Genomic DNA, 27,530 nt, shown 5'->3' on the forward strand with positions numbered 1-27,530 from the left:
GGAGGAGAAAAGAGGGTAGAGAGGTTTTTATATAAAAGAAACTTCTCCTCCCCCTGGGCCTGGAGCCCTGGAGTTCAGTGCTTCCTTCCCCTCCCCTGCCCTTCACTCATAAGGAAGCCCAGGTAAGGGGGACAAATCTCTGTACTGGGAGGGAGGGTGGTGAAGGCTAGAAGAGTCACTAAAGAGAGCTTCTTCAGGGCTGTTAGGGGAGGGGGAATAAGAGAGAAAGGCAGAGACAGAGAAAGAGATAGACCCAGAGAGACAGAAAGTCAGAGAAGGAAGAACCAGACATCTTCAAAATCTTAGAGATCCCAACTCTCATTTTATAGAACAGGAATCTGAGGTCAAGGAAGGAGAAGGAATTTGTTAAAGGTCACTAGTAATTTTGTGGTGGAATCAAGACTAAAATCTGTGTCCCTAGACTCCTACCTCAAGGAAGGTGGGATGAAGAAGGGAATGAGACTGGAAAGCCAGGTTGTAGAGGGAACACTTCCCAGGCCTGGAAGAAGGGATGCACCTTTGCTCTCTCCCCTAGGGTGTGGATTCCAAGTCAGGGAGGAAGGCAGGACAGGACTGGGGCTAGGACTGTTCTAGGGGCCTTCCTTTTGAAGTTATGCCCACTAAGAAAAATAACATCAGGTAATAAACCTTCTTTCCTGTCCCTTCTTTTCTACATCCCTTCTCAGGAACCCCATACTTAAATTTGCTTGCTAGCAAGTGGAACTATCCAAAAGTGCAATGGGGCACTCTGGAAGACAGTGGAAATCCCATCATTAAACACAGACTGGGTGTCCACTTGTTGGAAAGGATTCCTGTTCACATATGGATTTAATTAGATGTCCTCTCAGAGCCCATCCAAAGACGAGATGATGTGAGTTGTGGATCAGATTGATGTTTCAGAGGAAAACTAGAATATAGTCTCTTTCCTGATATCTTCCTTGAGTGAGGAACTGGATCATGATCTGAAACTTTTTCTTCACTCATGCAGTTTACCCCCTTGTTTTGGTGTCAAAATTCAACAAATATTTATTAAGTACCTCCTTATGTACCAGGTACTATGCTAATCATTGAGGATACAAAAAAGAGGTAAAAGATAGTCCCTACCTTCCAGAAGAGGGTATGGAAGAGGCAACAATATCCAAACTGGCAACATACAGGATAAATGGGAGATAATCAACAGAGGAAAGACATATGCATTTCAGAGACTCCCTGTAGAAGGTGGAATTTTAGCTGGAACTTGAAGGTAAGAGCCAGAAATGAGAAGGGAGAATGTTCCAGAAATAGGAAAAGTCATGAAATCAAAGATGGTGTGTCCTATGTCTGAGTTTCATTTGGTCTATACTGAAAAAGAACCCAGTTTTTGGAATTAAAAGCCTGAATCAGAGCTCTGAAATTTATCAGAGAGGTGACCTTGGACAAGTCACTTCTCTTCTCTAAGCCTCAGTTTCCTCATCTGTAAAGTGGGAGAAAACAAAACTCTTTTTTTCTCTACTTCACAGGTGGAAGGAAAAACTTTTTGAGACCTTTATTAGTGATTTATTATCTTTTATGTCACTGAAGTGTATGGAACAGATGAAATAATCTATATGATATCATATTTTCTTATTTTAATTGTTCATACCTATGAGCTCATCACTTTCTATTCTTTCCACTGGTTCAAGTGACAACCCACTTGTACATTCTCATCTTAGCCTCCACAAAAGATATACTTAATAATTTTCTTTTTTAGGTCTTGTTTCATTTTATGGTATTGAGTCATCTGTCTTTTATTCTTTACTCTTGTCCCATGACTGGTCTACCATTTCCGAGCCTACATTTCCTCAATGACACCACTTAAGTAGTTCCTTGAGCATAGGTCATCTTTGGAAATCTGCTGCAGCCTACTTTTGCCACCATTCATCTCTTTCCATTATATATTTGGTGATCTGGGGAAGCTGCATGATCCAGGGGATAAAAGGCTGTATCTATAATAAAAAAAAAACCTGAGTTCAAATTATGTTTCAGCTGCCTTAGAGTGTGTGACCCTGGGCAAGTCACTTAAGCTCTCTCAGACTTAGTTTACCCCCCCGTAAAAATGAGGGACTAACAGTACTTATGTGGATACAGTACTTATCAGATAACATGCATAAAGTGCTTTGTAAACTTTAAGATGCTCTATAAATATAATATACTAAGATGCTAATATTTTATATAATATAATGCATGTTATAATATCAATCCTTTTAAATTAATGTTATAATTATAAGATATCAAGTATGAGAGATTCCTCCTTGGAGGAGAACATTTAAACAAATATAGCAAGGTCTTACTTCACTCACCTTTCAATTGTTTGATAATGATAATAAGAGCCTGCCTATATACATACATATATATATATATATATATATATACCGCCTAACATGTGCTAAGGTATTATGCTAAAAGTATTTTAGCATTATCTCATTTAATCTTCACAACAATCCTGTGAGATAGAAGAAGTTATTATTATCCCTATTTTACAGATGGGAAACTGAGGCAGACAGAGGTGAAGTGAGTTGCTGAAGATCACACAGGTTTTAAGTGTTTGGGACTGAATTTAAAATAATTTTGTGACTCCAAGTCCAACATTTTATCTACCTGTGCCACCTAGCTGCCCACAGGTAAGTACTTGATTAAAGATAAGTTCTTCTATAGAAAAAAATCTGTGAAAGTTGGCTGTTTGCATCTCAAATGTTTATCAAGAATGTTTCTGATAATGCCTTCTGTGGGGGTGGGGGAGGGAAGCAAGAATGGGGGGAAAATTTGCAAAACTCAAAATAAATAAATTCTCAAAATAAAAAAAATTTTAATAAAAGAATGTTTCTGACAGATCGTTTTCATAGATTCTATAGAATTGAGATCTTGGTGACTGATCAATAGCTACTACTAATATTTTCTCAATCACCTTTTGGGGGAGGAGAGGAGTATTAATCTCCTCCATGATTTTTTCATTCATTTAGCATTTTCCACTCCCTAAAATCTTCTGATCCTAAGATGCTTTCAAAACTGTCACTGGATTTCTTTTACTCTAATGAAGCTGAGCCTCCGGGACAGCTAGGTGATGCAATGATAAAGCCCCAGGTCAGAGTCAGGAAGACCTGAGTTTAAATCTGGTTTCAGCTGTGTGACCTTGGGCAAGTCATTGTTTGCCTCAGTTTCCTAATCTATGAAATGAGCTGGAGAAGGAAATGACATACCATTGTAGTAAAAAGATACGACAAACCCCAAATGGGGTCATGGAGAATCAGATATGCCTGAAAAATGAGTTGATCTTCTAGACTTGGTCTCTTTGTGTGTCACTTTTACTCCCTAGTATAGCATAGTCAAGTCAAGGGTCTTTATTTAAGCACCTGTCTACTGCTGAATTCAGGCAGGTCCCTGGATGATGATGATGATGATGATGATGATGATGATAATAATAATAATAGCTAATATTTATAAAGTACTTTATATAGGTCATTTATATAGTACTTTCAGATAATATTATATATTTATTTACAATTATTATATAGTACATTTATATAGCACTTTAAGGTTCACAAAATTATACATATATACAAATGTACATAGATGTGGTCACATATATACATATAAAACACATAAACATATATACATGCATTCACACAAACATCTATGTTATATATTAATCTGATTTGATCCTTCCATCAACCTAGTGTGTGACTTGCCTAGGGTCACACAACTAGTATGTGTCTAAAGCAGTATGTTCAATAAGGTCTTCCTGAGTCCAAGCCCATCACTCTATTCATTGAACAATCTAAATTCATGTCCTCTAAATGGTCCTGGTCCAGGTAAAGAGTGACCATGTCACTTCCTCCCTCAGAAGTTTTCCTTGGCCCCCCACTGTCTATCGGATAAACTACAACTTCCCTAATCTACCATTGAAAGATCCTTATAATTTGGTTCCAATTTACTTTTATATTCTTTATTTCCCATTATTTCCCATTCTCCATTCCAATCAAATTAGACATTAGCTATTGTTCAGTCTCAACTATCTAACCCTTCTTTATCTTTCTTCCTCCTGATCTTCTCTGTCTTTAAGACCCAGCTCAAATGCCACAAGTCATGCCTAAGGTGGACCTGCCTGTGTCCCTCTTTATATTTTTTCATATTACTTTGTCTCCCTCTGCCCATGCTACAACCCAGCTCTTGTCAGACTAGGAACTTCTTCAGGTCAGGGACTGGCTTTTTTTTTTTAATCTCTGCATCTCCAGCATTGAGCACAAGAACTCTGAAGACATAGAGATAGGAACAGTATGATTTCCTGATATAAGGAACTCCTATAAAAGGAAATTTCCTTTCACCAGTTCAGGTTGCCATATGCACTGCAATTTATCAACTAAGATACTTAGGGTCACTGCATTAGCTGTCTGAAGCTAGATTTGAAGTCAGGGCTTCCTGACTTCAGGCCCGATTCTCGATTCTCTATCCACTGAGCCACCTGGTCACCTCTTTGATGACTCATAGTACATACATACCCAGAATTATTTATGTCAGACACAGGATTTGAACCCAAATCTTCCTGGATCTGAGACCCCAGTGTTGACTGAATTGAAATGAATTGGATTGAATTGAGGGAGTGTGGGTTAAGGACAGTCGGGTACAATGGACGAGCTGAGGGTTGGGCAATCCGATGTGGCTTGGAATCTTGTCTCTCTTATTTATCCCCTGTAGCATCTTGGTCAAATCATTTCAACTCACTGGGCTTCAGCTCAGTTTCCTGATCTGTAAACTAAAGGAGGGACTAGATGACATAGTGGCTCTTTTCCAGTTCTTACCTATGATTCTGTGAAGAAGGACACTATGAAGCTTAGGTCCAGCTGCTTCTTGTGTCCTCTTCTTTCTCTCCAGGTCATCCCAACTCTGACCTTGCCTCTCGGGGAGACAGACAGACTGAGGCACAATGCAGACCCGCATAGTCGCGTCCCTTTTACTGGCGGCCTTTCTCCTAGCGCAAACCCCGCAGGTATGTGCTTGCAGCTGAGATGAAGAGACCAAGTAGGCTGTTGGGCTCCCGCGGTCCCCGGCCTGAGGGCAGAGGCATGGTGGCTCCTCGGAGAGTCCCGGGGCTGGGAAGAAGCCACAGAGCTTCTGGTCGGACCGTCTCGCCCTCGCTGCTCCGGGCTCGGCCCTCACCGTCCCGGGGGGTCGCCTCCGGGGCCGCACAGGGGTCCTGACTCTTCCTCCCTCGCAGGCCTGGAGCCGCCGGGTGTCCCGCCGGGACCTCCTGTCCCGGGAGGCCCCCCTGGACCTGGTGCCCACCTCCTTTGACGACCAGTACGCGGGCTGTGGCGCAGCCATGGAAGCCGCCCTGCCGGACCTCAAGCGCGCGGAGCTCAACGCCAGTCCGGTCTTCGCCGAGGCCTGGCTCTCAGCAGCCGCCCGCTGGCAGGAGCGCCGGGCCTGGGGCGGGCCGGGGACCCCGACCTCGGGCCGGCCGGGCTTCCGAGACGAGCACGCGGTGGCCCTCCTGGCCTACACCGCCAACAGCCCCCTGCACCGCGAGTTCAACGCCGCGGTGCGGGAGGCCGGCCGGTCCCGAGCCTACTACCTCCGCTATTTCCCTTTCAAGGCGCTTCACTTCTTGCTCACAGAAGCCCTGAGGCTCCTGGGCTCGGGGCAGCAGCCCAGGTGCTATCAGGTCTACCGGGGCGTCCACGGGGTCCGCTTCAGGCCAGCGGGGCCGGGGGCCGTGGTCCGCCTGGGGGCCTTTGCCTCGGCTTCCCTCAGGGACGCTGCTGCCCACCAGTTCGGAGAAGACACGTTCTTTGGCATCTGGACTTGCCATGGGGTCCTCATTAAGGGCTATTCCTTCTTCCCCGGGGAGGAGGAAGTGCTGATTCCTCCCTATGAGACTTTCCTGGTGGTCAACGCCTCGGCGCCGGCTCACGGCCCGGTTCGCATCTACCTCAAAGCCCAGGACAAGGCCAGCACCTTTAACTGTGAATATATCAAAGGTAAATGCGGTCCTCGTCCTCCGGGACAACCAAGGGCCACAGAGGATGCAGGGACCTTGCCTTGGGGGAGCCTCTGGCTCAAGGGGACGCATGCATCGGATCAAGGATGTATACTGATAGCTTGCTCTAGTCTGGGTCACCTCTTCCATGCCAATTTGGGTTTCTGCCCAGATGATGCCCCTCCCCTGGAATCATCTTCTTGTCAGGATCCTGCCCTGGTGGCCCCCCAGGGAACCCTGAGTTTCCTCCAGAGAAACTCCTACACTTAAAAAAAAAGCAACTACTCCCATGTAATGTGGGATGGGAATTCCTGTGAAAAAGATCTAGTGAGGGGTGGCTAGGTTGCACAGTGGAGAGAGCACCGGCCTTGGAGTTAGGAGTACCTGCGTTCAAATCCGGTCTCAGACACTTAATAATTACCTAGCTATGTGGCCTTGGGCAAGCCACTTAACCCCATTTGCCTTGCAAAAAACCTAAAAAAGGAAAAAAAAGAAAAAAGAAAAGGAAAGGAAAAGAAAAGAAAAGAAAAGAAAAGAAAAGAAAAGAAAAGAAAAGAAAAGAAAAGAAAAAGAAAAAAAAAATGCAATCACAGATTGAGCAAAGAGAGACATTTCTGTCCAAAAATACAAAGTGAGAGTCACGCTGTCCTCTGTCATTGTCAGATCATAGCTAGAAGAGACTATATCTAGAAGATAGTTCTGGCCTGCACATTTTCAGAAAGATGTGACAATAATAGCTAGCGCTCACAGAACTTGGAGGTTTGCAAAAGCACATTACAAATAAATTCATTTTATCCTCAACAATCCTGAGAGGTAGATGCCATCCATTATTACTTCCATTTTATTCATGAGAAAACTGAATTTGAGAGATGTTAAGTGACTTTCCCAGGGTCCTTCAGGAAGGAAGGAAGGAAAGGAGGATAGAGGGAAGAAAAGAAGGAAAGAAGGAAGGAAGGAGGAAAGAAAGGAAGAAAAGAAAGGAAGAAAGGAAAAAAGGAAGAAAGGAAGGAATTTAAGTACCTACTCTGCTCCACGCACTGTGTACTTTACAAATATCTCATTTGATTTCAACAATCCTGGTAGGTAGATGCTATCATCATCCCTGTTTTATAGTTGAGGAAACTGAGGCAGACAGAGATTAAGTCCCAGGTCACACAGCTATTTAGAGTCTGAGGCTGGATTTGAAGTTTGGTCTCCCTGCCTCCAGAGCCAGTGCTCTGTGCACTATGGTGCCCCTTTAGTACACTCATTGCACCTTTCATAGGCAGGAGTAGTAAACACAGGACAATCAGCATTGTGAGAAAACAGGAGATGATCTAAGGACCATTTGGAAGAAGTCTTAGAGTAATCTTTGTAGCTTTCTTCAAGGATTTGAAGGTCTAAGATGTGGAGGAAGGATCAGATAATAAGTGCAGCAGCATTAAATAGCACAAATAATTTTCAAGTGCATTTATAGTATCCATTTAAAGTTGCAATGCATTTTATAAATATTATTTCATTTTATCCTCACAAAAACCATGGGAAACTTTACAGTTGGGGAAACTGAGGCAAACAACAGTTAAGTGATTTACGCAGGATTACATAGCTAGTAAAGGTGAGACTGTATTTGAACTCAGGTCTTTCTGAATTTCAAGCCCAGCATTCTATCCTTTAGCTGCCTATCTTGTAACTATCTGCTTGGCTCTAGAATAAGGTCTGGGTACCAGTCATATAAGGCCTTAGAAATCAACCACAAGTGGGACTCAGAATTCAATAATATAGGAGCTTTTGAGGGTGAATTAATTAAATGTTTGATCAAATATAGTAGGCTAATTTTTAAGTTGATAATTTTGTGTGGTCCTTAAATGATGTCATAAATCTCCAAGCCCTTGGCAGAAAAAAAAATTTCCCCACTCCTGTCCTAGAGGGTAGAACTAGGAAAAAATAGGATGGAAACTGATGAGGGACAGGTTGAGGATCAATTCGAAGAAATGCCTCCTAACAATAAAAACTGTCTGGAGGTGACATGAGATGCCTCAGGATATATGAGCCTCCTTCCTCTTTCTATAGGTCTGCAAGCTAGAATGGCCATCAGTCGAGGGTGTGTTAAGTGATCAGTTCCAGGAAGCCTCAGAGATTTCTTCTGTCAGAGAGCCTAGGATTCTCTCAATTTTCACTGTTTTATTCTTTTTCCAGATAAGCAGTGCACTTCAGGACGCTGCAAACAAAATAATTCAGGTAAGACAAACCAGGGCCTTAGGTCATTAGAGGGGAAAAATAATCATTCCCTGAGAACTGTGGATAAGGTTTGGCAGTCAGCAACTAAAGAGGGTACCAAGAGTTCTACCATCTAACCAAGTTTCTGTCTCTTCTTCATTGTGCAGCCTTGAATAGGTCCTTCTAAGTCTCACTTTCTCTATATATGAGATAAATGAAAAGAGTCTATAAGTATCTACACTAAAATAAAGAAACTTCCCTATTTACTCTCCAGTCCCTCAGAACCCTGTTATCTGAACAGGGGGATAAAGAAAAAAGAAAATCAGAATTTATTAAGTACCTACTATGTGCCAAAAACCTTGTGAATATTCTCTCAGTGGATTCCCACAACTCTGTGAGGTAAACACTATTATTATCCCTCTTCTATAGTTGAAGAAAATGAGATATACAGAAGTTAGGTGACTTGGCCAAGGTCACATAACTAGCTAGTAAGTGTCTGAGATCAGATTTGAACTGCTATCCCAGACTCCAGGTCCAGTGCTCTATCTACTGCTTTACCTAGCTGCCTATCCCCTGCCATCCTGCTTGTTCTTCTGCCTCAAAGTCCACACACACACACACACACACACACACACACACACACACACACACACACAGACACACACTTCACTTGATCAATCAATCAATGAACAATGTAAACAACTTGTATAAGCCAGGGACTGGATTGGGTATTGCGGTTATGAAGACCAAAGAGAAGCAATATTTTCCCTCATGGAACTTACATTGTAACAGAAGAAGTCACAGACACACAAAGAGTTATGGACAGAACAGAGAAAATAGAAGCAAGATACCCTCAGAGGGGAAAGGCACTAGCTGTCAAGAATTCCAGGTCCCCTGGTTACATCAGTCTCCTCATCAGCCTCTTTGTCTTCAATAGGCTCCATTCATTTTGTCTTATCATTTTATCTAATCCAGCGTAGACATCCTATAGTCCAGATCTGACCATTTCCTTCCCTCCTGAGAAACCATCATGATTCCATGTGGCCCCCTAAATTGTGTCCTCAGCCTAACAGTCTGTTACTTACCTTGGGCACATATTTCACCTAACCTTCCTGAGGATCAGTTTCCTTAACAGTAAATAGAGGATGACATAATAATTGTATTACCCATCTCACAGTGACCTAATGAAAATAAATCTTTTAAATATTTATATGAACCTTTAGAGTATCTAGAAAATAAGAGTTTCTGAGAAGGGGGTTTGCATTCTGATTCCTCCTCAAGTACCTCTTTCCCTTTCTAGTTTATAAAAGTCTTTCACTTGGGATCTCCTTTGATGTACACATCTTTGGGATATATAGGGAAAATATTATTATGTGACCCTTTTCTATAGAGAAGGAAACTGAAACAGAAGGAGTTGACTAGCACAATGCGCTAGGGGCAGTGTCCAGATTTGTCCTCAGGTCTTGGTATGCCCCAGGCATACTTTCTTTCCTGACTCCCTTTTTTAAATGCCTTATCCCAAATTAAAATAAAACAAATGGTGAATTTTTGGATATTGTGACAGACCAGCTAGGGAAAGACCAGTATGGGTCTAGACTAGTGACATTACTGAGCACCTCCTCCTTCCCTTCACTCAGTTCCTGTAGACTGGATAGGCCAAGGGGAGGCAAGATGCAGTTCAGAATAGAATAGGAAGGTGAGGTCCTGTGAGGTGGGAATGGAATTGTCTGAGGTCATTCATTCAATAAACCCATTCTAGAATCAGTGGTGAAGCAAGGAACTAGCAGTCATTGCATGTTGTGGGATCCTTCAAGATACAGCACTGGTAGGGGGTGGCTAGGTGGTGTAGTGGATAAAGCACGGGCCCTGGAGTCAGGAGTACCTGGGTTCAAATCCGATCTCAGACACTTAATAATTACTATGTGGCCTTAGGCAAGCCACTTAACCCCATTTGCCTTGAAAAAACTTAAAAAAAAAAGATACAGCACTGGTATCTCTAGTTTCTTCTCTAGGTCCATGGACCACTTGGCCTGCAAATACATCTCTCACCCTCAACTAAAGGAAGAAAGACCCATGTGAAGGCAGGGGTCTGGAACTGAGAGCTTTTAATGCCTTGGCTTTGGAGGGAATGCTAGGCTTATCAGTTTCTCTGTCTCCATCTACTGTCTTAATTTTTTTCCTTTATCTTCATCTCTGCATCTATTTCTTTCCCTCTCTCAAACTGTCTGAGCCTTCCTCTCTATCTCATTTTGCTTTTCTCTCCGCCTCTCCCATCCCATGCATCCATCTGTCTCATTTTGTCAGTCTCTCCCTTTTTGTTTATCCTAGTTCATCTTTTCTTTTTGTTTTTCTGGATCTCTTTTTGTTGGCATGTTTTAGTCTTTCTTTCCATCTAATTATGTACATAATCATTTCTTTTTCTGTCTCATTGGTCTCTCATCCTCTCCATGTCTCTTTATTTTTTCTGTTTTACTCTCTACCCTAATTTCTGTTTTCTTCTCTTTCTCTCCCTCTTTTTCTATATTTGTCTTCCTTGTTTTATTTTATTTTCTGTTCTTTTCCTCTATGCTTATGTAATAAGCTCTTTCTCTCTCTGTCCCTACTTGTTCATTTTCTCTTTGTGCTCCTTTCTCCACCATTCTCTGTGTTTTTCTCCATATTTTCTCTGTACTTACCTCTGTGTCTTCTTTTCTCTCTTGTGTCCCTTTTCCTTCTTTCTCTTGGCAGCAGCAGTAGTGAGGATGGAACCCTTCTCCCCATCCCAGCAGTTCCTGCCTCTGCTCTGGGTCCTCATGATGTTGATATCCTTTGACCCCCCGAGTCTCCTTTGACTACTGCTATGAAGCTTCACTGATTCTCAAAATCCTTGAGTTCAATGCTTATATGACAGATATGTGAATCAAGTACAAAAGATGGACCAGATACCTCAGTGCAGAGAAGTGGTGGAAAATGAAGTAAAAGGTCAAAACTTTGAGAGGTTAGATTGAGCCAGTCAACAGTCCTGTAGTTGGCTCCAATGCTGACTCATCACAGGACCCAGAAACTTGGAGACCACTATGAACTGGTACTTTCCTTTTCCCACAACTTGCAAACTCCCCTCTGCTGCTCTATAGACTCTCTGATATTGAGGTGAAAACTGCTTTTCTTTGCTTCTCTGTTCATAATCTCAAACCTGTATACAGCAGTACCCCATCCTTCCCCACCCCCTAGCCTCCTTACTCTCCTTTTCACTTATGTCCTCAGAAACCCTCACTATATCATTAATAAATTCCCCTTCATCCTAAATCTTTCTCCTCATACTCTTATCTTCTTGAGCTATGGGAAACCTGGCACTATTTGAAACATCCTGTAATCTGAGATAACCCTCCCTCACCTTACTCCCATTACTAGTTGTTCCTTCTCTTGTGCCATGGGGTGTGGTGGGGGAAGGGGGTGGATACTGGGTTGAGAGAAAGAGTTGCTATACAAGTTCCTTGCTACTCACTTTTAATTGTACATTTTTCTCTCTGTTATTATCATTCAAGAACAGCTATTCTATTCATCTATATCACTCAGCTGAAATCCTTTTTATTCCATGATACTCTCTTATTACTCCCCCAAGAATTCTACTGTCCATCTTCAAATTTTTCTCTGCATTTCTAACCTGCCTTCATATACTAGTTCTTCAAACTTCCTGATTCCCATCTTCAATCCACTTCAACCACATGCAGGAGGTAGTCCCATAGCTTAGATTTCTCCATCATCCAAAATTTATTTTACTTCTAATGATTTTCAAGTATGAAATACCCCCCCCTGAAAACAATTTTCTATCCCTCCTTATCCGTCTCACTTCCAAACCTATTCTTTGTCCTTACATGAATTTTAATTGTTTAATCCCTCCAGTTTGTCTCCTGTGACTCAGTTTTTGTCCTTTCACAGTCTTGACCCTATACATAACCTAGAAAGGTTTTAGAGCTTCTGGATCCTAATAAAAGAAAATACAGTGTTCCATTCTTGAATCCATTGACCTCTTGTCTTTTGCTGCTTGCTCCTGTCCTTCCAATCCTGAACTCTGAATCATCACTACAATCATTGAATTTTTCTGTGATCAACTCCTAAGCCTCTAAAAGTCATTGAAGGACCAGTAACTTGGTCCCTCATAAATTCACACTATCTCATCTTAGTTGGGCTCTCACTATTTCATGGCAATCCTTTTATTTTTCTCTTTTCCCTATTATTATTTCCTATTGTATTCTTCTCTATGACACTTCATACAACCAGTACTAGTACTCTAAATCTTTTCCTCTTCTTTAAACTTTAAGTACCACCTCTTCCCACATTCTCTTTCAATAGGAAATGTTATTTCCTTCTTTATGGATGTATAGTAAGAATTCACTAGCAGGGAAGGGGTTTCTGTTCTCTCCGTTCTTAATTCTGGATCCATTCACTCCAGTGGGATTCAGTCCTGGAAGAGCCTGACCAAAAGAGTCAGATGTCATTTCTTGACCCTCCCACTCTCTTAAACCCTAGCTTTGCCTCATATCTAGTGTCTCCCCAAAAAGGAAGAGTAGAAATGAACTCAAAATATAATGTAAATCAGGTACAGGACTGCTATTTATTTCTTCACTAGTTAGTCTCTCATTGAGGCTTGCCTAAAACATCAAAACATGAAGTATTTTGTTGGATTACTGAATCAGTATTTCATTTTCACCTCAGCTCTGTACTGTCCAAACAAATGTCAGGTCCATATTTCCTAGCAAATGGATTAGATTCATTTTCCCACTGTTAATCAACTTCAAGAAGAATTGCTGATGTTGCTGGTAATTCTTCCTTAAGTACAGTTATCTTTGACTGAGGATGCAGGAACTCCTAACCTCTTGAATTTACAAAGTTGCCTTCAAGGCTGTAAATGTCCATCCTGGGATAACCTAATAGATTCAAGAAGTAACTGAAAAGGCAGCTCAAGCTATTTCACCAACACAGGACTTATCCCATCCTCCATATATTCCTACTAGTCGCCATGTTTCAAAGGTGAAGGAAGGGGAACTCCTTTCAGTTCTCACAAAAAGAGGCTCTGTGAATCCAGATATGATTAGGGGAGAGACAGACAGACAGACAGAGGAGAGAAGGGGGAGAGACAGAGAAGAGAGAACACAGAGTTCAGAGTTCTTATAAGAGTCATTGACTGGGTTACTCCTCCTGGCCTAAAAGTTAGCCCTCCCTAACAGAGTCTTGACACACCTTCCCCTGCTTCAGCTATCATGAGGTGTGACCAATGGGACAATTCAGGTTTTGCTTCATTGTTCCAAAATGGCAAGTCCTTAGGTGTGAAGCAAGTACTTCTCTGGAAATGACCAGGGTGCAGATTCATCATTTCATGACATGTTCTAGGCAGATCACAGCTGGGAGCCTGTTGTTCCCATCTCATTACAAGGAGAAAATTGAGGTCATCTTTCATGAACATTCTCATCTCTATTACTTCCTGCTCAAAATTCTTCTATATTATCACTCATCTTTTTTGCTTTAGTCACTGAAAAACAAGTGTCCCTTCTCCTTGCTAAAGCTAATCCTTTTACTGGCGCATTTTGTTCTATACCTCTCTTCCAGATGATCATTCCTTTTCTTTTCTCACCTTTAACCTTTCTCTCTAACTACTGGTTTCTTTCATGATGCCTAAAAACACATCCAAGTATCATCTGTCCTTAAAATCTTAAATAACTCAAATCATCCTTTAAAGCTAACTCTTGGGGTGGCTAGGTGGTGCACTGGATAGAGCACAGGCCCTGAAATCAGGAATACCTGAGTTCAAATGCGGCCTCAGACACTTAATAATTACCTAGCTGTGTAGCCTTGGGCAAGCCACTTGCAAAAACAAACAAACAAACAAACAAACAAACCTAAAACTAATTCCCTCACTCTCTCACACACACAGGAGTTATTCATTGTCTCCATTTACTCATCCCTCACTTCTTACTTTCTTGGAATCTGGTTTGTCTCCCTTCTGGTCTTCTTGATCTTTATCATTTGATACTATCGATCAACTTCTTTTCCTTTATATTCTCCTTCTTTAGATTTTCCTGCCACTATCGTCCTCTTGTTCTCTTCATATTTGCTGATCACTCCTCCTTAGTCTTTTTTGGAATCATCATCCACTTCCTAAGCTTCCATTGTGGTTCAGTTTTCTCCCTTCCTCATGATCTTCCTCATGATGAGTTCAAGTATTCTACATGCCAAAGATTCCCAAAATCATATGCTCATCCTTTATCTCTCTCTTAGTCTACAGTCCTGCATACTAGCTTTGCCTGTTGGATATTTCTACATAGGTTTTCTCTACCTAAAACTCAATATGTCCAAAGAACACTCATTATCTTCCCTCCCCTCATTCAAATTTCCCTTTTTTTCTTTTTTCTTTTTTTTTGGTCTTTTTTTTGTCTTAATAACACCATCCTCCTAATCATCCAGGTTTATATTCCCAATGTCATCTTTCCTTCACTTCTCATGATCAGATTGAAAGTATTGCTGAATCTACTTCATGACGTTTCTCACATCTGTTTCCTTCTTTCTATTTCCTTAGCCATAACCTTGATTTGGATAGGATCTCATCTCCTCTCTCATCAATCATTATAATACTCTTGTAGTTGCTCATCCTGCTTCCAGCCAGTCTCCTTTCCTCTCCATCTTCCATATAACTACCATAATAATCTTCCTAAAGAACAGGCCTGACAGTGCAACTTTACTGTTTACATAGTAGCTTCATATGGCCTCTAGGATAATTAAATTCTTAAATGATTTCACTTATTCTTTAAAGACTTCAATAACCTAATTCCTTCCTGTTTTTTTTCTTTCTTCCCTTGATGTTCCAGCTAGCTGGACTACTAAACTGTTACCTGAATTTGACATTCCATCATTTGGCCTATTGTGTGTTCATATAAGCAATCTGCCACAATAGAATGTACTCTCTACCCCATCAAAGTCTTTTTTTTCTTTCAAGGTCATGTTTGTGGGCCATCTGCTTCCTTTATCTTCTCTTCTCCTTTGTAATCTATCCCTCCTCAAATTGCCTTTTTATTTACTCATCTTTATATGTAGTATATTCCTTCAATAGATGTCTTCTTGAGGGCAAGAATTACCTTAATTTTGTCTGTATTTTCAGTCCTAGAAGAGTGCATTGCATGGAATATATGCTTAATAAATGTTTGCTGAATTTAATTTATATTTGGTCTGATTTTACTTCTTTATAATGGGACATTAGTATGACTGCTACTACTTCTTCTTTTGGAGATAATAGTTACAGGTTTTAAAACTGAAGAGGTCTTAAAAAAGTCATCAATTCAAACTATTTCTTTGATAAATAAGTTCCACAGAAATAAAGTGACTTCCTCAAGATCCAATAACTAGTTAGTAGCAGAATTAGAATTTGAATCCAGGTCCTTTAACAACAAAAATAGTATTCTTTCCACTTCACCAAGTTATTCTGTGCATTTCTCCTCATAAAAATATGGAATGTTTTTCTTGTGATGAATGAAAAAGTCTGAGAGACATACGTTCTGGATAATTAATAATCATTTTTATTAACTATGGCTAGCAAGTTATTAATAAAAGAAGGTCAGTGACACTTTTGATAAGCCAAGCACACCTTCTGGAGTACATTAAATACAAAGACTTTGGTGGGACAGCTAGGTGGCACAGCGGATAGAGCACGGGCCCTGGAGTCAGAAGGACCTGAGTTCAAATTTGACTTCAGACACTTAATAATTACCTGTGTGACCTTGAGTGAGTCACTTAACCCCATTTCCTTGTTTAAAAAAAGCCTTTGGAAAAGGAGGTGTACCTAAGGATAGAAACCAACTGTGACAGGTTAACAGTCAATGAGAAAGTGGACATATTAATGAGGAGGTGGGCAAGCAATGTTCAGTTCCTTCTGTTGAGAACATGATCTCGTCAAGAGACTCAGCTACCTCCAACAATCTGAACAAAAGAATTCATCTCTTTCCAGACTACTTTGATTGGTTTTTTCCTTCATAATTTGGGTCATCCTAAATTCTAATGGATGGTCCCAAGGACATGATCTTGTTTTTGAAGGGTAAGATTGCACCTAAACTGGATTCTGTTTGAAAAGTCTTCTAGTTGGGTGGGGTCCCACTCAAGACTGAGAAGCATGTATCCTGAGAATTCGGGCAATCTCTATCATTAATGTCCTTCAGAGACTAGCTGAATAACCTACAGAGGCTGTTTTGAATGAAAAACTAAGAAGGGAAAATCTTTATTTTCATTTAATAATCGGTTACTAATATAAAAGAAATAATCATTTCTCTCACTTTCCTGGTCTACCTCAATAATGAGGTCATTGGACTCTCCCATCCCTATCCAAGTGGAATTTCAGAGGCCATTTAGACCAATTTGTATTTAAATAGACATCCTCTCTACAATGTATTTACTTAATTACTTTTGATGTGAAGAGGAATTCAAGATCTTTCAAATCAATCTGTCCCACTTGGAGATAGTTCTGACCCATTTGGAGATAGTTCTGACCCCCATAGGGGTTGGACTAGATGGTTCTTGTAGTCCCTTCCAAATCTAAAATGTTGTCAATTTTTGTTTTTCTTTACCCAAATAAAAGTCTCTTCCTATAACTTTTGCCTCCTATTTCTACTAAGTTTTTCCTCTGAATAAGTAGAATAAGTGGAATTCATCTTCCATATGTAAGGAGTACAGTGATTAAGTTCCTAAGGGAAAATAGACAAAGGTTGCCAAATTTGCCAGCTCTACTAATCTCTTTTCAATCTGTTCCTGGTCTAATTTTCATGTCAGAAAGGAGTATAATGGCTTTCAAAAGAATCTCTCCACTCTAGCTCCATTCAACTATTTTGCAATTTGGTTAAAAGCATTCTCTTCATACAAGAAGTGTGCAAGAACTATACTAAGTTAGGGACAAACTCAAAAACAAACAAAAAAAGATAATTTCCTGAGGTCATGGACTAAATTCTTCTGTGACCTCTGACTTTGCTGGTGTCCTGAAATCTCTGACAAAAGCAAAGCTGTCATTTGTTACAATGAATCATCAGTGACTCATTTAAAGGCATAAACCAGTCAATATTCAACTAGTTAGTCTATAACATTTATTAATTACCTACCATGTATCAGGTACATGCTGGGGAACTTACAATCTAATGAAGGAAGGCAAAACACAAAAAGAAGTTGAAAAGCAAGGGATGAGAGGAAGTAAGGAAGAAGGAGCGAGGGAATAATGGAGACATCCAGAAGATTATAGCTGGTTGGGAAAGGATATGATGGCTGACCTGAGCTCACTCCTCAAATGAAGTTCTGGGAGAAGCTTCCCACCCTCTATGCTTAACATGATTTGTAGATGACATGTACTGGGAGGGATAATTAACATATTGGATGACAAAGGTAAAATCCAAGAACAACACAAAGGCTAGAATGAATTGCCCAGTCTTAAAGGAAATCTGGATAAATGTAAAGTTCCACATTTAGATTCAAAAAGTCAATGACGTGAGAGAGACTTGGCTAAAAAGGTTTTTATGAAAGATATCTGAGTTTTTAATAGATTGCAAGATCAAAAGGAGATAACATTGTGACATGGAGGCAAAGTTAATTTGATTATAAGATGCATTGGGGGTATAGAATCCAAGGTGAGAAATATAACTACAAGCTGCTAAATTGTAATGTTGAGTGCAATTCTAGAGAATGTATTTTAAGTAAGACAACAACTAATTTGAACTCATCCAGAAGAGGGGAAAGTAGGAGGGTGAAAGAATTAGAGATCATATATCATACAATTATTTCAAGTGATATGGAGATGCTTTACCTGGGGAAGGACATAAATAGCTATCTTCAAGGATTTGAAAGGCTGTCACATAGAAAAGAGTTTTAGATATTCAACCTGATCTCAGTGTCAGTCAATAAACATTAAAGTGTCTATTATGTGTTTTCTAAGGGTTGGGGAATACAAAGAAAGGCAAAAGAAAGATCTTGTCTCAAGTAGCTCACAGTCTAATGGGAGAAATGCAAAGACCTAGGTATAACAGGTATAAGAAAACTTCCTATTTTTCTAGGAAGTGAGGAACCAGATTAGGAAGGGCAATTCTGCACATTACATCTACCCCCCCCTTGTGAATTCTCTGCAGCTTCAGATTATTTTGTATGAATGGGGCTGGGGGCCCCAGAAGAAGCTGGAGAATAGGAAAACAAATAGGGAACGGAGTGAAGTAGACCCCACCTTTGACCTCTAATGGGGTGAGGTAGACCACCCTCTGAATTCTAAGACTCATTGAAAGATGCATGACTGGGAGGCAGTCAACCAGGAGCTATAGGCAATCAAGAGTACCTGGAAAATAATAGGAGTTGGGTGAGTAGAAGGCAGGTCCCATTGTACCTGAATGGATCCTTTCTTTGTAGACCACAGCTAGGAACTTGCTTTGAAGAAAAAAAAGTTGAAAGGTCAAACACATTCAGGTCTTGGGCAAGAAAGAACTGGATAGAGCACCGATCCTGGAGTCAGGAGAATCTGAGTTCAAAGAGATATGGAAGCATCAAAGTATAGGGAATGGGGTGAATAAAGGCAGAAATGCTGAGGGCATTGAATGTTTGGGGTTAGGAAGTAATCCAGCTAAATTGTGTCATGAGATGAACTATGCTGGGTTTGGAACCAAAAGAAACAAAAGCACTGGGTTTGGAACCAAAAAGATCTGAATTCACATCCTCCTCAGATACTTACTACTTATTTGACCCAGGCAAGGTACTTAAGCTGTCTACCTTAGTTTCCTCATCTGTAAAACAAGCATGATATTAGCATCTATCTCACAGAGATGTTGTGGGTACCAAATGAGGTAACATATGAATGTTATCAGCTTTAAAATACTATATAAATCCTATTATTATTATGGATCATTGAAGTTATTTGACTAAAAGAGTCACATGACTAATTCAAAAGTTAATTCTCTACCTACCAACAACTTCAGCATCTCCATATCACATGAAATAGAACTTCATAATGATCTCAGGATTTGGGGAGCAGTTGTTGCATAGGTTTTTTTTAAAGTGACTTTGCTTTTCCCCTAGCAGATAGAATGATTTTTATTTATTTATTTTTCAATTTTTCAATTTTTTTTCCCTAATCTTGCTCCCCCCTACAGAAGGCATTCTGTTTTCAGCAGACATTTGTGTGTGACCCTAGGCACTTTCATTTGTTTCATAGGGACAACAATAGCATCTACTTATTTTTGTGAGGATAAAATATTTGTAAATCACTTTATAAACTTTAAAATGTTAAATAAATGTTAGCTGCTATCTAAACCTATAAATATATGGTTCGGGGTTAAGCCAAGGGAGGAGTGATTTCCTTGATTTTACTTTGAGGTTATTTGACCACTAAGAGTTCTGGTCATTTTGATAGCCAATGAGATCACCTCTGAACCCAATGAAAGAGGATTAGTAAGGAGATGAGTCCACTGGTGAAGAGAGAGAAAAGCTGGCTTCGTTGTCCACTGAAAGGAATTGCATCACAAATTTGTACTCTGGAAAGTTTCACATGGAATAGCCCTTCAAATAATTACTATCTTGCCTCCTCTAAATCATCCCTCAGCTGCTTCTATCTATTTTCATATGGTCTAGTATTCAGTGTTTTTACTAATCCTGTTGACCTCCTCTGGACCCACTAATTTGCCAATGCCATTTCTCAAATGGAAGGGTCCAGATCTGAACACATGAATACCTCAATGTGGTCTAACTAGAGCGGAAAATAGAGAGGCTATCAGCTACTTCATTTTGAACATTATGCCTTTATTAAAGAAGACTAAAATTGAGTTACATTTATTTTTGACTATCCTTTCATATTGGTGACTTTAATTGAACCTCAGATCTTTTTCACATTTTTTTCTAGTCCTATGCCTTCCATGGCTTGAGTCAGAAAAAGCAAAGAGCTAGCTTAATACTGAAGTATTTAAAAAAAAAAAAGCTATTCAGTTGGCTTTTGGGGAAAAAAACTGTAAAAGGAAGCAAACCCTAAACTTTAGGCTATGAGTTTTACTTTCACTGTTGGGATTAGACAGATCTTAGTGTAGGGAAGTGAGGGATGAAGAGAGCTGGATCTACTTACCCTGAAGGCCACGAACTAAAAACTTTTTATAAAATCATAGAATCTTAGAGCTAGATAGGGCCTTTGAGAGAATCTTGCCAAACTCAAACCTGAAAATGATTGCCTTCTACATTATGACTCCTAGAAATGAGTACCTCATTTGCTCTGAAGATGAACTATCCCATTATAGGACAGTTCTGTTTGTAAGTCAAAATCTATCTCCTTATGAAGTGTATTAGTGGAAAGGCAGTATTTTGGAGTCAGAGGATCTGAGTTTAAGCCTTGGCTTTGCCACTTCTTGTAAGCTTAGACAAGTAGTTTTTCTTCTTGAGCCTCAGTTTCCTCTTCTGTAAAATAGGAATAATATGTGCATGCCTTTCCTCATAGGGTTATTTTGGGCATATTTCATAGAAATATGAATTTGTCTTATTATTAGTCTCCCCTTTAAACTTCTTTTTTTTTTTAGGATTTTGCAAGGTGAATGGGGTTAAGTGGCTTGCCCAAGGCCACACAGCTAGGTAATTATTAAGTGTCTGAGGTCAGATTTGAACCCAGGTACTCCTGACTCCAAGGCTGGTGCTTTATCCACTATCCACTACACCACCTAGCCACCCCTCCCCTTTAAACTTAAAAGGAACAATTCTCTCTCTTGCCTGAAGCAACTATAGAAGGAGTTAGATTAGATGAATTTAAGGTCACTTCCAATTCTAAATCTTAAAGGGTATTAAATCTGGGCACTCATACAGGCTCTCTCCTGGGCCAAACTCTTGCTTTTCTAGGACCCCTTGCTGTTGCCTCATGTCATGCCCCAAAGTCCTTTTCTCTATCCTCCACTACCCCAGCAAATTCAGTCGTCAAATAGCATGACCTAGGACCAGCAGGCTCATGGCAAGTACCATGGCAAAGAAGACAGCCAGAAAAAATCGATCAACCACCCGAGCCAAACGCTTCCAGTCCCCTCTGAGACGCTGGGCAGCCCGGTGGCTCCGGCAGGCTACAGCGATGGTACCCACATGACGGAGCAGGGCTTCTTGGTGACAGGGACAGTGAGGCTCTGGGCATGGTCCAGCTCCCGATTCAGATCCCAATAGAGGTTTGGGGTGCATCGAGGGGCGAGGAGGAACTGGGGGGTGCTGGGAAGCCCCACAGGGTTCTCCTCGCTCCCGGACACACAATCCTCGAGCCAAGTAGCCTAACAGGAATGTCTGGGCCCAGACTGGCACAGGACGTACTCCAGGGCCACTGTAGTGCAGATTCATGATGAGGATGGTCAATGCTGTGGATGCTGTTACTAGTGCCATGGTAGTCATGTAATACTTCCCTGCAAGAAAGAGACAATGTCTGGGATGGAGAATGCCTTCTCAAAGAATCAAGGATTTGAAGAATTGGGAGGGACCTTGGAAATCATAGTGTTTAACCCACATGTGATGTACCTAAGTGGTCATGCATTCTTCATCTGAGGAGCCTCAAGTGAGCGGGGACCTATTCCCTCCAGTGGCTAATCTTTTTTTTCTGCTACCACACTAATGGGATAACTGAAATTCTTTTTTTTTCCCTTTGCCCTTAATAAGCACTTAAATGATATTCATTTATGGTTTTTTTCTTCCAGATTTACTTCTCTTCCTACTCTTCCCTTAATCTCCATCACTTCTTTCTTTATCCTCCAAGTCTACTCATGTATGAAGAAGCTCTTTCCCCTCCTCTCTCGGTTCTCAGCACCCAGTTTCCCAGAGCCCATTCAGAAACGCTAGTGGGGATGGGGGGTCAGGAGAGAGGGGAAGGGAGGTGGGGGTGGGAGGGATGGGCCGTGGTCCAGCTGCCTCCTCCCTCTCACTGACCTATGAGGGGCACGCTCTCCGCCGGGGGCATGTTTTCAGCGAGCAGCAGCTGAAAGACTGTGAGGGCCAGGAGGACCGTGACCCCCAGAGACACCTTCTCCCCGGAGTCGGCAGGCAGGTGGAAGGCGAGCGGGGCCAGCAGCGAGATGAGGATGCAGGGCAGCAGGAGGTTGGCCACGTAGGCCGCGGCTCGGCGCTGGAGCAGCAGCGTGTAGGTCACGTCTGGGTAAGGCTCGGAGCAGCAGCCGTAAGTGACCACGCTCCGCCGGGCGGGCATGCCCAGCACGCGCCACTCCACGTTCTCCACGAAGTCGGCCAGCCTGGCACCCGGCGCGCCGGGCCACAAGTCCAGCTGGTGGCCACCGTGGGTCCACGAGCCGAAGGTCAGGCGGCAGCTCTGCGAGTCGAAGGGAAAGGCAGCCACGTCCACGCGGCACGAACTGCGGGTGATGGCCGGGGCGTCCCAGCGCACGCGTCCGTCGTGGCGAAGGACCACGTTTGTGCTGGCCGAGGCGGGCGGCTGCGTGTCTGCCCTGCGGGGAGACGCTGTGGGTGAGAAGCGGCGCGGAGGGGCTGGGTCGGGGAGGCTCATCGTGGAATAGGTGAGGGGCTTGGCATTGATTCCCCATCTCAAAAGGGATGGCAGCTATCGATCTCCATAGCATTCATCTAGATTCCCCTCTCTGCTCCCTTTCCCACTGAACCAAAGGAATCCCAGAATTGGGCCAGCTGCTCCGACCTTCTCCACCTTACTATTAGGTGACCATCCAGTTTTTATTTTGGAGACCACTAGTGAGGGAGAATCCCATCGTATTTTGGCTCTATTGCTTCCCTTCCCCTCATCCCACAACAGTCATGTTTCTTTTCCTGCACCTTTGCTTCTTCTACCAACTATGCCATCTCTCCATCTCTCCAGCTTTCTCCCTCTGGACTCGATTTCCCCCTCTACTCTCTCTTACCTTTATTTCTTCCATGCTAAGTTTTTCATCAACTATTCTTGTCCATCCCCCCCTCCACCTTTTGCTCTTGTTTCTTTAGTCTACTTTGTTTTCTTCTTTGACTCCCCTTTGCTTGGTGACCTCCCTGGTCTATTTTCTTCTACCCCCTTGCCTTCCTTCCTCTTGTTCTCCATTTTCCTGCTTCCCTGTCTCCTCTGCAGTTTTCCTTTTCTCCTGGGCTTTAGGACCACCTCTTCTCTGTTTCCCTTTCTCTTCTCTTTCCTCTTTTGTTTCTGTTCTATTCCCACTTAGCTGGGCTTCTCCTGTTGATTCATTTCTTCCTTTCTCTTTTAAAAATGTGTCCTGCACTATTACACTGTTGGTGGAGATGTGAACTCATCTAACCTTTCTGGAGAGAAATTTAGAACTACACCCAAAGGGCAACAAAAATGAGCATACCCTTTGATCCAGCAATACCACTACTGGGTCTATACCCTGAAGAGATGATGAAAAAGGGTAAAAACATCACTTGTACAAAAATATTCATAGCAGTCCTGTCTGTGGTGGCAAAGAATTGGAAATCAAGTAAATGTCCTTCAATTGAGGAATGATTTAGCAAACTCTGGTATATGTATGTCATGGAACACTATTGTTCTATTAGAAACCAGGAGGGATGGGAATTCAGGAAAGCCTAGAGGGATTTGCATGAACTGATGCTGAGTGAGATGAGCAGAACCAGAAAAACGCTGTACACCCTAACAGCAATATGAGGGCGATGTTCAACCTTGATGGACTCTCTCATTCCATCAGTGCAACAATCAGGGACAATTTTGGGCTGTCTGCAATGGAGAATACCATCTGTATCCAGATAAAGAGCCATGGAGTTTGAACAAAGTTCAAGGACTATTCCCTTTAATTTAGGGAAAAAAACAGATATCTTATTGTCTGATCTTTTTATCGCTTATACTTTTTGTTTCTTCCTTAAGGATGTGATTTCTCTTTCATCACACTCAATTTGGATCAATGTACAACATGGAAACAAAATAAAGACTGACAGATTGCTTTCCGTAGGGGTGGGGGGAGGGAAGTAAGATTGGGGGAAAAGTTGTAAAACTCAAAATCTTAAAAAATAAAAAATAAATAAATATAAATATGTCCTCTGCCCTCTCCTCTGTTTCACAACCTCTTCTGGTCCTGCTCTAATCAGCTCCTTGGTTGCTTCATTTCCCCTTGTACTCTGTTTGCCCTGGTCTGTTTCCCCTTCTGCCTTACATGTTTTGCTGGTTTTCCCTGAGTTTTGTTTTCACTTTATCTCTCCCTGACAGTAAATATACTAAATATAGAATATATATGATATACATATATATATATATATATATATATATATATATATATTTGTAATTTGTGTGGCATCTCCTTTGTTAGAATGTGAACTCATTGAGAAAAGGGACAGCTTTTGCTTTTCTTTGTATTCCCAGCACTTAGCTTGATGCTTGCTGTAAGTAGGTGATCAATAAATGCTTGTTGACTGACAGTTTGGGAAGTTGTAATCTAGACTGTTTCGTCAAAGAGTTTTCTCATCTATAAAATGGGAATAATAATAACTCCCACCTCACAGGGCCATAGTAAAGATCAAACAAGGTAATATACATAAAATACTTTGCAAACCATAAAGGGCTATTTAGATGTAACTTCTTATTCTTATTATTATTATCATTATAGAGTCGTACTTGTTGTAGAGCACGATATCTGGTCTCCAGACCAAGCTGCTGGGGATTCTTATGGAGTCAAGACCCCCATAGACCTCAGGCTCCCAGTGTAAGTGAGCATCAGCCCACTCCTGGCGAATCCACAGATACAGGGTCAGTACCTGATTTCGTTCATCCTGGGGAAGAGCAGGACTGGTGAGAGATACTAAAATGCCTACAGACATGGTAACACATGCAGATTTATCCATATCTATCATATATATATATATATATATATATATATATATATATTATATCGCTACACATAAAAATACACAATTATAAACATTTGAGGTTGTGCAAAAACATCTATATATAAACAATCATATGCTCCATCACATGCAAGTATATGCTGACATTTATGCAGATAGAATCAAAACAAACCTACAGTCCCCACTCACCATGTCAATAATTTGGGACAGGGTCACATCCAGTGTCACATTTAGGGCTTGATCTGTGTCCTCCACAGGTCTAAGGGCACTAGTGTAGTTGGTAAAGAGATCATGGAGCAGTTTCTGGGCAAGTTTTCCTTCTGCTGCTCTAGAGCCTGAAAACAGGACGAGAGAGAATGTGGGGAAAAAGCTACCATTCATCTATTATCTAGCTTCAATTCAGCTACCATCTTGCTTTCCATTTAATCTTTTTTTTTTTAGGTTTTTTTTTTTTTGCAAGGCAGATGGGGTTAAGTGGCTTGCCTAAGGCCACACAGCTAGGTAATTATTAAGTGTCTGAGACCAGATTTGAACCCAAGGCCAGTGCTTTATCCACTATGCTACCTAGCCACCCCCCTTTCCATTTAATCTTATACTCCCCCCCATCATCTGCCATTTATTGATTCTTTAGCCATCTTTTCTTTTCTTTTTTGTTTTTTTTATTTTAGGGTTGTTTTTTTTTTAGATTTTTCAAAGCAATGGGGTTAAGTGGCTTGCTCAAGGACACACAGCTAGGTAATTATTAAGTGTCTGAGGCTGGATTTGAACTCAGGTACTCCTGACTCCAAGGCCAGTGCTCTATCCAGTGCGCCACCTAGCCGCCCCCGATTTTAGGTTTTTGCAAGGCAATGGGGTTAAGTGGTTTGCCCAAGGCCACACAGCTAGGTAATTATTAAGTGTCTGAGGCCAGATTTGAACTCAGGTACTCCTGCCTCCAGGGCTGGTGCTCTGTCCACTGCACCACCTAGCTGCCCCATCATTTCTTTTCTATCATCTTTCCAGCTACAATTCTCTATCATCACCATCCATGTTCCATCCAACCTCCATCTATATACAATGTACACACCATCACCATCCTTTCTCCATCTACTATGTGCTACTCAACCCTTACCATCCCTCCATCCATTCTCCATCATCTATTGTCCGCTACTCACCAGCCATCTATTATCTACTACTTATTGATTAATATGCCATCTACTATCATCCACTTGCCATCATCCATCATCCACCATTCAGCACTGATATCATATACAATTCATATCCCACCCATCTATCATTCAACATTTATAAAATTATAGTGCCAGACTTGGAAGGAACCATAGAGACCAACAGTGAGCCCTGAAACCACCACCACCTCCTGAGGCAGCCAACTCTACTCTGGAATAGCCCTGTTGGGAAAATTTTCCTTAAATCAGGTCTAGATTTTCCTCTTTGCAATTTCTTCCACTTTCTCCTAGTTCTATTCTTTGGGACCAAGACAAACAAGTATGTTTCCCATTCCAAGTGATAACCCTTTAGATACTTGAAGACAAGAGCTATGTGACTCAACTTCTCAAATATTTAGGTTAAATAAACCCAGTGTCTTCATTTCAAAAATATTTCAACAGTAACTTTCATTCTCTTCTTCTTTGCTCCATCTCAGAAGAAGTGAACCTTCTTCTTGCAGCCACCAAACCTCTACTTGAGCTTTTGATTATGTCCTCTCAGAGGTCAATGATCACCTCTTTAGTTATCCTCTTTCTATTTGCTATTTATTTTGATACTGTTTACAAACATTTCCACATCTCCCCCATACTTAAAAAAATCAGGTAAGTGGTACAGTGATTAGAGTACTGAGTTTAGAGTCAAGAACTCTTGATACTAGTTATCTGACCCTGGGCAAGATACTTAACTTATTAGCAACTGAGTTTGCTAATCTGTAAAATGGAAAGAATAATAGCACCAACCTCCCAGTATTGTTGTGAGGATCAAATGTGATAATTGTAAAATGCTTAGCATATGCTATGTAAATGTTAGCTTTGTTAAAATTTATTTTTTATTTAAGGCAATGTGGTTAAGTGACCCACCCAAGGTCACACAGGTGATTATTAAGTGTCCAAGGCCATATTTGAATTCAGGTCCTCCTGACTCCAGGGCTGGTGCTCTATCCACCACACCACCTAGCTGCCTAAATGTTAGCTTTTAAAAAAAACCCTCACTGAATCCTCTTTGCTTCATAAGAAATCCCTAGATTTCTTCTTTTTCAGAGTCACTTTTAACTAAAGGGATCTACTCTCATTGCATACACTTTCCTATCTCACATTTCACTTATCAGCCCTTTGTAATTGTCCTTCTGACCCCATTGTGCAACTGAATTTGCACTCTTCCCAGTTATCAGTGATCTCTTAGTCTCCAGTTTTGATGACTTTTTCCCCTCTGTTCTCATCTGTCTTGACCTATCTGCATCATTTAATACTCTTTCCTCCCTAGTTTTTTAATGATACTATTCTCACTTGGTTTTCCTCCTGTCTGTCTGACCATTCCCTTTTTA

General features: G+C 41.3%; 2 protein-coding genes across 9 annotated transcripts; one reads left to right on the forward strand and one right to left on the reverse strand.

Annotated features, from left to right (window-relative positions):
- ART1 (ADP-ribosyltransferase 1) lies at nt 1-15,376 on the forward strand. Of its 8 annotated transcripts, XM_074217344.1 has the most exons (6): nt 137-1,243; nt 2,502-2,639; nt 4,888-5,002; nt 5,231-5,993; nt 8,168-8,209; nt 10,916-15,376. In XM_074217344.1, the coding sequence occupies exons 3-6, from the start codon at nt 4,940-4,942 to the stop codon at nt 11,017-11,019; spliced, it is 972 nt and encodes a 323-aa protein (XP_074073445.1). In that variant the 5' UTR covers nt 137-1,243; nt 2,502-2,639; nt 4,888-4,939; the 3' UTR covers nt 11,020-15,376. The 8 variants fall into 8 exon arrangements, 7 of the variants coding, with proteins under 7 accessions (XP_074073440.1, XP_074073442.1, XP_074073441.1 ...); XM_074217339.1 differs by lacking the exon at nt 10,916-15,376 and adding an exon at nt 1-122 and having other exon boundaries at nt 687-1,243; nt 5,231-8,235; XM_074217341.1 differs by lacking the exon at nt 10,916-15,376 and adding an exon at nt 1-122 and having other exon boundaries at nt 1,053-1,243; nt 5,231-8,235.
- Nucleotides 15,377-21,118: 5,742 nt separating this feature from the next.
- Nucleotides 21,119-22,379, reverse strand: CHRNA10 (cholinergic receptor nicotinic alpha 10 subunit). Its single transcript, XM_074189532.1, has 2 exons — nt 22,103-22,379; nt 21,119-21,585 (listed from the first exon to the last, which is right to left on the reverse strand). The coding sequence occupies exons 1-2, from the start codon at nt 22,377-22,379 to the stop codon at nt 21,119-21,121; spliced, it is 744 nt and encodes a 247-aa protein (XP_074045633.1).
- Nucleotides 22,380-27,530: the final 5,151 nt, after the last annotated feature.

The sequence above is a fragment of the Macrotis lagotis genome, chromosome 1, assembly GCF_037893015.1.
Source record: "Macrotis lagotis isolate mMagLag1 chromosome 1, bilby.v1.9.chrom.fasta, whole genome shotgun sequence".
Taxonomy (NCBI): Eukaryota; Metazoa; Chordata; class Mammalia; order Peramelemorphia; family Peramelidae; genus Macrotis; species Macrotis lagotis.

What these genes read in the sequence shown, in the direction of transcription:
- ART1 (XM_074217339.1), top strand. Translation starts at nt 4,940, where the DNA reads ATGCAGACCCGCATAGTCGCGTCCCTTTTACTGGCGGCCTTTCTCCTA. An exon ending in TCCTAGCGCAAACCCCGCAG is followed by an intron (nt 5,003 to 5,230) that starts GTATGTGCTTGC and finishes CCTCCCTCGCAG; the next exon opens with GCCTGGAGCCGCCGGGTGTC.
- CHRNA10 (XM_074189532.1), bottom strand. Translation starts at nt 22,379, where the DNA reads ATGCCCGCCCGGCGGAGCGTGGTCACTTACGGCTGCTGCTCCGAGCCT. An exon ending in GGAGAGCGTGCCCCTCATAG is followed by an intron (nt 21,586 to 22,102) that starts GTCAGTGAGAGG and finishes TCTTTCTTGCAG; the next exon opens with GGAAGTATTACATGACTACC.